At 39.3% G+C, this 14,543-nt stretch overlaps 2 protein-coding genes across 3 annotated transcripts; both read left to right on the top strand.

Moving 5' to 3' along the window:
• Positions 1-2,253: 2,253 nt before the first annotated feature.
• On the top strand, positions 2,254-7,821 carry npm3 (nucleophosmin/nucleoplasmin, 3). Its single transcript, XM_079843579.1, has 5 exons — positions 2,254-2,412; positions 2,647-2,732; positions 6,650-6,769; positions 6,879-6,972; positions 7,089-7,821. Exons 1-5 carry the CDS (start codon positions 2,340-2,342, stop codon positions 7,196-7,198), a joined length of 483 nt encoding a protein of 160 aa, XP_079699705.1. The 5' UTR covers positions 2,254-2,339; the 3' UTR covers positions 7,199-7,821.
• Positions 7,822-8,377: 556 nt separating this feature from the next.
• Positions 8,378-11,917, top strand: arl3a (ADP ribosylation factor like GTPase 3a). 2 transcript variants are annotated; one of them, XM_079843577.1, is made up of 6 exons: positions 8,378-8,447; positions 9,028-9,171; positions 9,472-9,588; positions 10,323-10,373; positions 10,708-10,893; positions 10,997-11,917. In XM_079843577.1, the coding sequence occupies exons 1-6, from the start codon at positions 8,445-8,447 to the stop codon at positions 11,042-11,044; spliced, it is 549 nt and encodes a 182-aa protein (XP_079699703.1). In that variant the 5' UTR covers positions 8,378-8,444; the 3' UTR covers positions 11,045-11,917. The 2 variants fall into 2 exon arrangements, with proteins under 2 accessions (XP_079699703.1, XP_079699704.1); XM_079843578.1 differs by having other exon boundaries at positions 8,418-8,447; positions 9,048-9,171; positions 10,997-11,916.
• The last annotated feature ends 2,626 nt before the right edge of the window (positions 11,918-14,543 follow it).

Raw genomic sequence — 14,543 nt, 5'->3', positions numbered from 1 at the left:
AGCTGTCCAAAGACACTAGAGACAAGATTGTACACCTCCACAAGGCTGGAAAGGGCTACGGGGAAATTGCCAAGCAGCTTGGTGAAAAAAGGTCCACTGTTGGAGCAATCATTAAAAAATGGAAGAAGCTAAACATGACTGTCAATCTCCCTCGGACTGGGGCTCCATGCAAGATCTCACCTCGTGGGGTCTCAATGATCCTAAGAAAGGTGAGAAATCAGCCCAGAACTACACGGGAGGAGCTGGTCAATGACCTGAAAAGAGCTGGGACCATCATTTCCAAGGTTACTGTTGGTAATACACTAAGACGTCATGGTTTTAAATCATGCATGGCATGGAAGGTTCCCCTGCTTAAACCAGCACATGTCCAGGCCCGTCTTAAGTTTGCCAATGACCATTTGGATGATCCAGAGGAGTCATGGGAGAAAGTCATGTGGTCAGATGAGACCAAAATAGAACTTTTTGGTCATAATTCCACTAAACGTGTTTGGAGGAAGAAGAATGATGAGTACCATCCCAAGAACACCATCCCTACTGTGAAGCATGGGGGTGGTAGCATCATACATTCTGATTTCTGGATTATTTTTTTTTAGATTGCCTCTCACAGTGGACATGCACCTACGATGACAATTTCAGACCCCTCCATGATTTCTAAGTGGGAGAACTGGCAAAATAGCAGGGTGTTCAAATACTTATTTTCCTCACTGTATACGTGATGTAAAAGAAAACATGATTAATCAGACCGGGCAACATTCTTCCATCTCTCTGTGGTCCAGTTCTGATGCTCACATGCCCACTGTTGGCAGTGGACAGGGGTCAGCATTGTCACCCTGACTGGTCTGTGGCCATGCAGCCCCATACGCAACAAACTGTGATGCACTGTGTATTCTGACACCTTTCTATCAGAACCAGCACTGAATTCTTGAGCAATTTGAGCTTGTCTGTTTGATCGGACCACATGGGCCAGTCTTCGCTCCTCATGTGCATCAATGAGCCCATGACCCTGTCACCGGTTCACCACTGTTCCTTCTTTGGACCACTTTTGATAGAGACTGACCAATGCAGACCGGGAACACCCCACAAGAGCTGCAGTTTTGGAGATGCTCTGACCCAGTCGTCTAGCCATCACAATTTGTCCCCTTGTCAAACTCACTTAAATCTTTACGCTTGCCCATTTTTCCTGCTTCTACATCAACTTTGAGGACAAAATGTTCACTTGCTGCCTAATCAATCCCACCCACTAACAGGTGCGGTGATGAACAGATAATCAGTGTTACCAGCAGATTCACCCCGAGATCATATCGCAAAACACCCAAGAGCTACACCTCAGACTCTAAAGGCCTCAGTTAGCATGTTAAATGTTATAGTTCATGACAGTATAGAAAAAGACTGGACAAGTATGGCATGTTTGGAAGGGTTGCCAGGAGAAAGCTTTCTAAAAAGAACATGGCAGGCTTAGGTTTCACTTCTGAAACAATGACGAGACCAAAGTGGAGATGTTTGGCCATAATGCACAGCAAAAACAAAGCACAGCACATCAGCACAAACACCTCATAGCTGTCAAGCATGGGGGTGATGATTTGGGATTTTGCAGCCAGAAGACCTGGGCATGTTGCAGTCATTGAGTCGACCATGAGCTCTTGTGTATACCAAAGTATTCCAGAGTCAAATGTGAGGCCATCTGTCTGACAGCTAACACTTGGCCGAAATTAGGTCATGCAAAAGGACAATGATGGCAAGCACACCAGCAATCCTACAACAGAATGGCTGAAAAAAAGAGTGTACTTAGTTTGTCATGTTATTTTTGTTAAATAAATAATGACACGGTGTAATATGTCCTGTGTTGTTGTTGTTCAATTGTAAGACCTTCAAAAGACCAGAGATGATATAGGCTATAAGCGAATATGTGAATGTGATCATGTGACATTGACCAAGACTGGAGTAGTTAATGGCTGCTGAAAATTCAGCTTTGCACTCACAGGAATAAATTACATTATAAGACATTTTTACTATGGAATATTTCACAATATTACCGTTTTACTGCAGCTATATTTACTGTATATTTCAAATGAATGCAGCTTTGGTGGGCATGAGACTTTTTTCAAAAACGTGAAAAAATCTTAATTATTCCAAACTTTTGACCTGTACTGTATATTTAATTTTTACGATGTCTTTCAGATATTGTAACATAATTAAAGACCAGCTTTTAGGTCAATGCTGATGACGTCATCATCCCTGCGACGGTTTTCGCGTACTCGTCACATGTGTTTTGGAAACGCGACTTGCACAGTGTACGTTGTAGCATATTTTAAGTGATTTTTAGTAACATTTGAACAGTTATGTCGTTTTTGGAGGACGAAACATCAGACAGTGGGGTGGACTCACGCTCGCGATTGGAAAGCTATGTGTTTAGTAAGATCAACTGCGACGCGCCGCATGCTTTGTAGATTTACTAACACACGTGGGACAGCTGCAATTGTCAGCCTTTTCTTTAATAATTGGGATGTTTAACGTTCATAAAAATAAACGGGATTACTGTACATCAACATACCGTTCAAAAGTCCTCGTTTTCTGTAATTTCATTCATTTCTGCATGTAATTTTAATATAGCGACTTATTTAATAGTGTGATTTTGAATTCCCCTAGGTTGTGAGTTGTCTTCTGAAGTTCCATTTTACACATTTCAAGCAGACGAAGACGAGGGTGTGGAACATTTTCTGGAGCTCAGGACGGTTCGTAGAATATTTTATTAAAGGAAGAGTTCGCCTTGTTCCAAACCTGAGTCGCCATTCACTTTCATTGCGCTTTTTTTATACAGCGCCAGTGAATGGTGACTGGTGTGTTCCACACACACACACACACACACACACACAAAGGACACACCTATGTGTGTGGAGTAATATAATGTTGATCAAAGCATGATATATTTTCATTTTTGGCTGCTTTATACTTTTAAAGTCGGTATCAAATGAAATAATTCATCTATATGATTTTGTGCAAATCGTCTGTGTGTGTATGGCAAGCCGTTTTGACTTATTCATTCCCAGGATATAAATTCTTTATATCAACGATTACATTTTCACTAGTAAAAATGTTAATTCTTGATATCAACAAGGATGCAACCATCACTTGCAGAAATACGAATTCTTGATAATTTAATTTAATTTAGTAAAAACTCTAATTCTTGATTTCTGTAATTGTATTTTCACTAGTGAAAACCATAGGATGCCATTCAAATTCAGTTGTTGATATCAAGAATGGATTTCTTACTAGTTGAAATTCCAATTTCACATATCAGAAATACAATTCTTACTTGTAAAAAATTATAATCTTAAAAATACAAATTCCTTAGATTAAGAACTCATAGTTGAAGCTATTTGAAATGTTAATTCTTGACATCTGTAAATGTATTTCAACATGTTACATTTATTTCTGATATCTGAAAATATATTTCTGATATCTGAAATTACTCTCCTAATTATTGATATCTAAAATGGCTTTCTTACAAGTAACAATCACATTGTCACTATTGACAATCGAATTATTGATATCTAAAATTAAAATTTGTACTATTAGCAGTTCAATTGTTATCAAGAACTGACATTTGCACTAGTAACCATGTAATTATTTCTCTCTTTTTTTATTTCACTTTCTAATGTTTGAAGTCACAGTGAAATCCAACTTGACTTTTTTTTTATGGAATATAGCTATTTATTATAAATGATTCATCCATGCACATCATTATTTTTAATTCATGTGCCCTCATAATCTTTCATCAAAATAACTTCCCCTCCCTCTTACAAAGGGGCGGGACAACCTGTCACTCGCATGAGATCACATTAATAGCAAACCACAAACACCCAATCAATTCCAGACGGACAAAATTAATAGCCGCCCTACATTTTTTGTGTGTGTTTGAGAAGCCATTTCACTAAACTAAACAGACTATCGCAACTTCTGTTTCATGCCGACTTGCATCAAAATGTCCCAACTCGATCTTCTGGTGAAATGACAAGATTTCTCATTGCTGATGTATGCAGGACTAATCCAGTCATTTAAGGGAACTCATTATCTCAATTTCATGGGACGAAAAGGTCCATGTCTATTGTCATTAGTGTAGTGATGTATGATATAATATAGGTCAACACAGTGAACCCAATGCAAAATCTTTGTACGGGAAACTTTCAACCTTATGCGAAATTCTCGATTGTGTGGATTCCTGTTGAAATAGCTGGATTTCGCTCATGAAAGTTTGCCAAACAACAGTAAATGTGTCCGCCCCTTAAGTCTGCATAAACGCTGCTCCTGCAAGCTCAACTTTTGGAGTGTAACGCCCACATCTTAAAATCCTGTCGACAGCGAATGCATAGAACCAAGTTCCTACCCAACAGTTTTTTTTTTTTTTACGAAAATGCATAATAATCGCATGTACACCAATCAGGCATAACATTATTCCTAATATTGTGTTGTTCCCCCTTTTGCTGCCAAAACAGCCCTGACCTGTCAAGGCATAGACTCCACTAGGACTCTGAAGGTGTGCTGTGGTATCTGGCACCAAGATGTTAGCAGCAGATCCTTTAAGTCCTGTTAGTTGTGAGGTGGGGCCTCCATGGATTGGACTTGTTTGTTCAGCACATCCCACAGATGCTCTATTAGATTGAGATCTGGGGAATTTGGAGGCCAAGTCCACACCTCAAACTCGTTGTGCTCCTCAAACCATTCCGGAACCATTTTTGCTTTGAGGCAGGGCGCATTATCCTGCTGAAAGAGGCCACAGCCACCAGGGAATACCGTTTCCATGAAAGGGTGCACATGGTCTGCAACAATGCTTAGGTTGGTGGTACGTGTCGAGTAACATCCACATGGATGGCAGGACCAAAGTAGCCTGACGTCGTCATACTCAATTCTAGTCAGAATATGAGTCTGATACTGCTCCGTTGGGCTGTGATTATGGGGCGTGTTTCAACCGAACCAGGAAAGACCTCAATTGGATAGACCTACAACCAATCAGAGCAACGGAGCGACGCATAACGTTAGTTATCAAATGTCAACAGAACTCAAATGCACTGTGTTGCCATGTCCGCGGGTTGAAGCGACCCCAATTATGTGATATACAGACCCAGGAATGCGATTTTTAACTGCCAGCCATGCCAAAATAACACATATTTTACCCCCCAAATGCCTTTTTTTCCCGGAGAACCCCCCCTGGAAAGCTATCGGGCTTGTTTTTGGCTAGTTTTGAGGAACGTTAGCAATTGGGCGGGTTTTGTTGTAAAAACTTGGCAACCCTGTCTGCACGCACGCTGGAATAATGCTGCCTTCACATGCTCTCTGAATTATTGTAAATACGAGTTTCCTGGGTAAACATTGCACATGAACGCCCTCACATTTTGAAACTTGAATGCAATGCGCTCGTAATCACGACTTCAGAAGTCAGAATCATCACATTTCCGATAGCACGTGAAGGCAGCATAAGTAGCCTAACGTTAGAAGAAAAATATGAGTGTAAACGATCTTTGCCGGTTTTGTAAAAAAAAGGATACACAGAGTTTACTTACCAACACGATCATCATTTCTGAGAGAAATAGTAAAGGTGAATGTGCATATACGAACAAGTTCTCCGTTTAGGATTAGAACAAACTCAACCCAAGCGCCTTTGATGACGTAGATGATTACGTTACTGTTGATCATCTGTCCATCATCGTCTAAAGCCCGCCCGGACAATTTCATTGGTCCGAACAGTTTCTGTTCGGCCATAATTACTCCTCTATGGAGAAAGTCCAGACCGAACTGCCCGAGTAAAAATGTTGTGGGCGGGGCTAAGTTCGGCTGGCATCCAGGCTAGGACCAAAGGTTTCCCAGCAGAACATTTGCCAAAGCATCACACTGCCTCCGCTAGCTTGCCTTATTCCCATAGTGCATCCTGGTGCCATGTGTTCCCCAGGTAAGTGACGCACATGCACCCGGCCATCCACGTGATGTAAAAGAAAACATGATTCATCAGACCAGGCCACTTTCTTCCATTGCTCCGTGGTCCGGTTCTGATGCTCACGTGCCCACTGTTGGCTCTTTCGGCGGTGGACAGGGGTCAGCATGGGCACCCTGACTGGTCTGCAGCTATGCAGCCCCATACGCAACAAACTGCGATGCACTGTGTATTCTGACACCTTTCTATCAGAACCAGCATTAACTTCTTGAAAATGTTTTGCTACAGTAGGACCACACGGACCAGCCTTCGCTTCCCACGTGGATCAATGAGCCTTGGACCCTTGGAGTGGTCTTTCCTTGGACCACTTTTCATAGATACTGACCACTGCAGACCGGGAACACCCCACAAAAGCTGCAGTTTTGGAGATGATCTGACCCATGCCAAACTCATTCAAATCCTTACGCTTGCCCATTTTTCCTGCTTCTAACACATCAACTTTGAGGACAAAATGTTCACTTGATGCCTAATATATCCCACCCACTAATGGACATAATCAGTGTTATTCACTTCACCCGTCATAATGTTATGCATGGTCGGTGTATGTCATAAAACAGACAAAATTATCTGTTGCTACTTTCATTTAATCGTGACTTTAAGATGCGTAAAGAGCTTGATGACTTGCACTTTTAAACACTACTTACCTTTCTCTCAAACCATTAGATTTGTCTGGGTGATGGTGCCAAAGAGGAGAATAATGTTGTGGAAGTGACTGCTATGAATCACCAAGGAAAGAAAATATCAGTGCCTGTTGCTAATCTCAACATTTCCTGCCTTCCTATGGTAATGCTATGTATTTCTGAGTTACTTTTTTATTTTATTTTATCAAACTGTTGTAAAGGTTTTCAAATATGTATCAAGTTTTATTTTTAAATCATCTGTTTTTACTCAGGTAAGCCTTGGGGAGTTTGAGTTGATGGCTCCTGTCACGCTGCGCTTGAAATCTGGATCTGGACCAGTGACTGTCAGTGGGTTACATTTAGTTGGTGAGGAATAACACACAGTTGCATTTAAAGCTAAAAATCACACACAGAACATGCTATTGCTATTGTTTCCCCTTTGTTTTGAATCTGAAAGATGCTAATCAGTTCTCCTTTTTCAGCCACAGAAAATGAAGATTCTGAAATATCAGACGAAGATGATGAGGATCAGGATGTTAGTGAGGAGGAAATGCCCTCTGTCAAACCAGCCAAGAAAAAGCAGAAGGTTTAAATATCATGGAAGCTGAATTTGAGATGTTTACATCAGACCTTTATACGTTTTATACAATATTAGATTTAATGTTCTCTTATGAGACATGGCGGAGTGTGGTGAAGGATTTTATGGAATTTTGTACTGTTGCAAATGTTAAATGGAAAGGTTGAAGCCTCAATACAGCCAGGTGTGTGTGTGTGAACATTTACTTCATGTTAAAAATGTTTATATTAGTTAATACCGTTACTTATGTGCATGTAAGTAACCGCCAGCACCAACCTTCAGGTTCACTCTCAGCTGGGAGACCCACAAATTCACAGTCCTGTCGCCACTGTGCCCTCAAATGAGGCACTTCTCCCCCAGATTGACCCAGCCTGTCAATCTGCATCTGCTTTTAGGGAAAGCACCAGCATTGTTCTCTACAGATTTTCCTCTTATCACACATGGTTTTGTTTGAACTGTAAATTTTTTTTGGCAATCAGGGTTTTTAAATCTTTGTCCCTTTTTGAAGGACTGATAGTTTTGCATGATGCATTTGATGTTGAAATCAGTCAAGAAGGACTTGCCATGGTTGTCAATTTTGTATTTTTACAGATTTATTTAAAGAATCTGTAAATAAAATGAGTTGTTTTAGAAGAATCAGTGCAATTGGTACTTTTATTTTAAAAGCTCACTTTCCAACAGTTTTGGAAAATTCACCAGGGTGAACCTGGTTTTGCAGTCAGCAAATACTACACACACACACACTAAAGTATTATCATTTTATTATGATGATACATAATATGAGTATAATTATATAGAACATTTGATAATCATAAAGAGACAGGCAACGTGAACAATTAAACCACAAATGTATGCATTCAGACAAGAGTCTTGTATAATGAAGATTTTAACCTTAACATCTATTCATTATTTTTGTTCTTTCCCTTTTTTACGTTAGTTTTTGATGTTTAATATATCGTTTTGATTCACAATTCTTCTACATTTAAATTTTTTTTTTTTTTTTTAAGTTAGCTGAAAATCTTATAATAGACAGGTTCTGTTGTGACAACTTACCCAATATAGTGTGAATAGTATTTTTGTCCTGGGAAATAACGGTGGAAATATTCAGTAGCTATTATTTAACGTTTGTGATACGTAATTTGACTTTGAAATCTAAACAGAGAAATGTAAAAACTGCGGTTCCTTTAAAATGACGCCAACGGCGGGTGACGTCACTTAACTCCCCCTAGTAACCATCGTCGGCGTCTCGGAAGGAAGAAAGATGGTGAGAAGTTATCTGCCTCTACTCCTATCTTTGTGTGTTTTGTAGTTAGATTTTAGATACTTTGGAGATACGCATAATTTTATCAAGCATTTGAAGTCGTGAGTAGCTGCAGTAGCGGGTTTTCTGTACGAGTGAAGCCTGGTGGATCAGCGGCGCTAAGTCTCCGTTATTTGCCTTCCTCTTGCTCGTTAACGTTACTTATTTCCTGAATAATTAAGCTGTAAAGATTTAACCCATTCAAGAAATTATTAATTATGATACTGTAACCACCAATGTTAAAGGAATAGCAGAAAAAATTGTCATCATTCAATCACCTTTCACTTCATTGCATTTTTATAACCAATGAGTGAATGGTGACAGCCATTCTGCCTTTCATATTTTTTAGTTTTATTTTGTATTTAAAATAACCAACTGAATAAAATGTAAATCTACAAATATCTTTGTCTTTTATTTACTTTGTTAGATACGGTTCTTAGCTGAGAGAAGTAGTTTATTTTTTCTCTCTCACACAAATGTCCTTACATAGTGTCATTGTTGTCTTGTTTAAAATCTGTTTTTGAGCATATTATGTTTATTCCAGGGTTTGTTGTCAATCCTTAGAAAACTAAAGAGTGCCCCAGACCAGGAGATACGCATTCTGCTCCTCGGATTAGACAATGGTGGAAAGACGACACTTCTCAAACAGCTAGCCTCTGAGGATATTAGTCACATCACCCCAACACAGGTATAACACACACACACACACACACACACACACACACACACACACACACACACACACACACACACACACACACACACACACACACACACACACACACACACACACACACACACACACACACACACAAAATGTTTGTATTGGTAATATCCCTTTTGCAGGAAATACAAATTGCCCTGTAAAAGGTTAGCTTCCTCCATTGTTTCATAGAATAAGCTCTTAAGTGTTTTTGCTTTTATTTTTCTCTTGCTTTGGCACTATACAACCTTGTTCAGTTAGTTTTAATTCTTCTGTCCTTGCCAGGGCTTTAACATTAAGAGCGTGCAGTCTCAGGGCTTCAAACTGAATGTCTGGGACATTGGAGGCCAGAGGAAGATTAGGCCGTACTGGAGAAACTACTTTGAAAATACTGACATGCTTGTGAGTGTTTCTTCATGGATATGGGTCACACTTTACAATAAGGTCTCATTTGTTAACTTTAGTTAATGCGTTAACTAACACAAACTAACTAGTATTTAATCTTTGTTCATTTTAATTAATCAAAATAGTCATTCATTGTTCATGTTAGTTCACAGTGCATTACCTAATGTTAACAAATACACCTTCTGATAATAATGTATCAGTAAATGTTGAAATGAACATTAACTAAGATGAATTAATGCTGTAGAAGTATTGTTCATTCTTAGTTCATGTTAACTAAAGTAGTTAACTATTGTAAAGAGTTACTGAGATATGTTTATATAAGTTATGCATAGCCATCGTTCATTCTCATATATCACTACCATTCAAAAGTTCTAATGTTCACCAAAATCGATCAAAAATACAGGAAAAACACTAATATTGTGAAATATTTCTAGTTTGCTATTTGAATATATTTTAAAAATGTTGTGATGGCAAAGTTGAGTTTTTCAAAGCAGCATCCAGTTACCAATTATTATTATCATCAATGTTGAATACAGCTGTAATATTTTCGGAAAACCGTCTATTTTTCAGAATTCTTTGATAAATTATTTTGATCAATTTAATGCATCCTTGCTGAATAAAAAAACTTACTAGTGTCAAACTTTTGAACAGTAGTGTATATATATTTCTTAAGTATGTGATAATTCCCATATTTGTTTGTGTGACTTTGACATTATGTTTTTGCATTTTAGATTTATGTCATAGACAGTGCAGACAGGAAGAGATTTGAGGAAACAGGACAGGTAAAAAAAAATCTATCATTATAGCAAATCTGTTCATTGTTACTCGTTTTGTTTGTGTGTGCATAATGTGTGTAATTGAGATTATGAACCATCTAAGGCATCTGTAAGATATTTCACTCACTTCACATTTGCTCAGGTCTAAGTCTAGCTACATTTTCCTGCTTAATACAGTTCACTGCAGCATTGATATTTCATACTGATTGGAAGTGAAACTCTAAAATGATCCAAAGAAATGTGTATATGTTCGTGATATGCATTTGTTCAAGCACATGCATGTTGAAAGTATTTGAATGAGCTATTGAATTACTATTTGAATTGTTTACGTGGTGTGCAGGAGTTGGCGGAGCTGCTGGATGAGGAGAAACTGAGTGGCGTACCTGTTTTAATCTTTGCCAATAAGCAAGACCTGCTGACCGCTGCTCCAGCCTCTGAGATCGCAGAGGGACTGAACCTGCACACCATTCGGGACCGTGTGTGGCAAATTCAGTCCTGCTCTGCACTTACAGGAGAGGGAGTCCAGGTGAGTCATTGCTTTAATATTAGCCTTCTTTTATTTTTCCGTGAAGATTTTCAGACCTTCCCATCAGCGATTGGTTTTCAGCTAAAGTGCTTCTTTCTTTCAGGATGGCATGAACTGGGTCTGCAAGAACATTATGGCAAAGAAGAAGTAGTGAGCCTAGTACTTTTTGTAAAGGGAATGTGAAAAGCAAACTGTGTGGATTTTCTACCAGCTCATCCAGGTTAAAGGGATATGAGGAGGCTTTTCTAACCCCTGACCCCTCTGAACCATTCTTCTGCCACTCATAGTTACTTCATAAACACTGTGCAATAGCATTATACTCTGAATGAATTCGATTTATAATGTACAATCAACCACTGAATTGAGTGTAATGTTTTTCTTGCATTATTATTATTCATTAGAATATTACAGTATGTCTGTTTGATCTTGGAATCTATTTCAATATTTTGGATTTCTGTGATTTATTCCTTTTAGATGTTTTATACTATGCTAGACTTTTTTTTAAATAAATGTTGTTGTTGTTTTTTTTGCATAGTCTGTGTTATTTAACTGGCTTGAACCATTGAATAAATATTTTACTGTGGGATGAGCATCAGGCTAAATCACAATACACGTGTATAACAACCAGCAGGGTTGCTACACAGGTGTGCTTGTTACATGTTTAGCAAGCCTAAGCACGGGGCTGTGGCAGTGTTTTTTTCTATTTATGATGACATGATATTGAGAGCATAATATGCTTATTCACATCACGCTTTCTGTAAAAGTCAGAAGCCTGAAGCACCTTTACAAAACACAATACATTAGATTTGATGAAAATAAATATTTAAGAAATGTATACAAAATGAACATTAAATGACATTTCTCGTTTCTCTTGGTTTCAACACTTCAGCTTCAATTGTATAGATGAATATTTGATGTATGTATAAATGTTAGCCAGTGCATATTTAATGGTGAAAGTCGACCGAGTTATTTTTTACATTTTTCAACCAGAGATTAAAGGGGCACTTCAGCGCTGGGAAGATGAATTTGTATTCAAACTGTGTCATTTATGTAGTAGAAATGTTAAATTATTTTTGAATTTGGTGCCTTCTAGACTGAGAAAAGACAGAAAATGTATTTTTGTCTCATGTGGATGAAAGACAACAACTCCCAGAATGCACTTGCTTCGCTGCCCTACGAGGCCACTCCCAAAGCCACGGCTATTGGTTATCACTTGCCCACCATGACACCGCCCCACCGTTGTTTTGATATTCATAGTAATAAAATAATTTTGTTCAGTCAGAGAACAGACACTACAATTAAAAACAGAACGTGTTTTTTCGATAAAGTGTGAGTGAGCCGAACGAAAGTCACGTCACAGATGCAGCAGGAGTCAGATTTCATTCATCACGAGAGCGAAGAGCTGAGGTAAGCGCGGCTGTCATTCTTGATGCGTGTCCAGTCTGGTGCGTTTTCAGATCGCATGTGGAAGCTAAACTTTCATAGGAATTCATTGAAAAGTTGAAACACCCACTTTGCTCCGCACCACTCCGTTATGAATACCCGAGCCAAGCAGCAGCGGCCGTGTGCATTTACATTCTGCGAGTGAGATCCCTCCCCTGTGGGCGGGTTGAAAATATGCAGAACTAGCTCCTGTAGTCTCTAGGCTCTGGCCAAAAATTCTCAGATGACGCAAAATGATGATATTTGCGTCATCTGAGGATTTTTTTTTTCAGAAATAAAATGCATAATTATCTCGTCTCAGGGGGATATGAGGGGGGAAAGGACCATAATCTGAATATACTACCGGATTTCTACTGATACAAAGCTTAATGCTAAATCACTGAAGTTACCTTTTAATCTGCACAGACTAAAATTCATTTCTGTCATGATGTTATCTCCATACTTACGATTCTTTGCAGGCTTTAGCTTGTCTGGCTATCACCAGACCAAGCTCATTTTAAGATTGAACATTGGTCTGGGTACGGGGAGTCTGCTGTGTATTTTCTACTGCACAAGAGGCGCGATAAACGAGCATAAATTAAATGACTCTGTACGCAATTGGATAGTCCATCAACCAAACAGACCACAAGAGGCGTGATCAACGGGCAATGACCCATCACTTCTCTATCCATCATCGTGTTAAACCCGCCAATAGCGCGCAAGGTGGATAAGCCAGTCTGTGATTGGTTCCCGCAAAAGTGTAACAGAAGCAGTAGAAATGAATGTACAGGTTTCCAGACAGTTGCTGGGCAAAATCAAATCACCGGCAGATCAGGCTGGGTTTACCATTGCCTACAACGAGCATGATCCTTCACTGAGAACCGAAATCAACTCACACCCGCTAAACGTTTACTCTTTATATTCTTGCAACCCGGAACAATACAAGCAACACCATTATGACTAAAAGTTGGCTAAAAAGTATTTCCTAAAGCAAGGCGGTATTTGACTCTGGTAAGCGTATTTGTAGCAGAATGGTGGGAGTGGCCTTCGATGGCAACATGCCCAGTGCATTATGATCTATCTATCTATCTATCTATCTATCTATCTATCTATCTATCTATCTATCTATCTATCTATCTATCTATCTATCTATCTATCTATCTATCTATCTATCTATCTATCTATCTATCTATCTATCTATCTATCTATCTATCTATCTATCTATCTATCTATCTATCTATCTATCTATCTATCTATCTATCTATCTATCTATCTATCTATCTATCTATCTATCTATCATCTCTATGGAGAGAGGCAGATGTGGGCAGGTGGTAGTATCACCCTGACCTTGTGTTCCACTGGGGCTCTCCTCCCCCTTCAGAGGGCAGGGCTAATGTCACACCTCCGTCAAACCCTATGTTGCCATGGCAACTGCTCCAACTGCTTTATGGTCATGTCAGAACTGTTAAATGCATAGATACCTGCTGTTTCATAAATGCGTAAAGGCACTCAGTCCACGCTTTTCTCTGGAGCTGGCAGTGCACTTACAAATAACTATTGATGTTTTATTCGTGGTAACTGAAATTCATAAGCTTACTTGGAAATCCAATTCCTGATTGACAGACAAAGCACTCAGAGATGTTGTGGGTTCACAAAAGAACTCATTCCTCAGAGTATACATTCACTCAACTCCTTGCTTTGCCCAGTCTTCAGTCCAAGCACTCAGCAAACACTGCACTCTTAAAAAATAGAGACAAAGGGTGGGTATTAATGCACCAGGACTGTCAGCACCTTCGCCTGCAAATCAGTGAGCAACAGACATTTGCTCTTCTTGAGTTTGTCCACTGAATGACACCAAACCGGAACTCTGCACAGAGGCCACCTGGGCTGTGAAGGACATGGTGATGAGGTGCGTCAGCTGCCGGTGAGGCCGACCGCAGGCTTCTGAGTCCAAATAAGGAGAATTTCTAGGTGAAAATAAGACCTAGAAGCTGATAGGGAATCACAAACAGTCATCACCAGAACACAAAAGTATGTCTTAACTGTTTTTGTCCATATACAGTGAAACTCACAGGACCCCACTGACAAAATTAGGCCTACTCATCGATTTAACTGTACTGACACTATTGGTTGAGAACAACACTACTGGCGGAAGCATTGGAACGCCCTAAGCCCTTGACCACTTGATCAGCAACGGAGCTGATCTATTATTTACAGGTTTTACCCTC

This window comes from Gobio gobio (assembly GCF_949357685.1).
Source record: "Gobio gobio genome assembly, chromosome: 18".
Taxonomy (NCBI): Eukaryota; Metazoa; Chordata; class Actinopteri; order Cypriniformes; family Gobionidae; genus Gobio; species Gobio gobio.
This window is presented reverse-complemented; position numbering and strand designations above follow the sequence as displayed.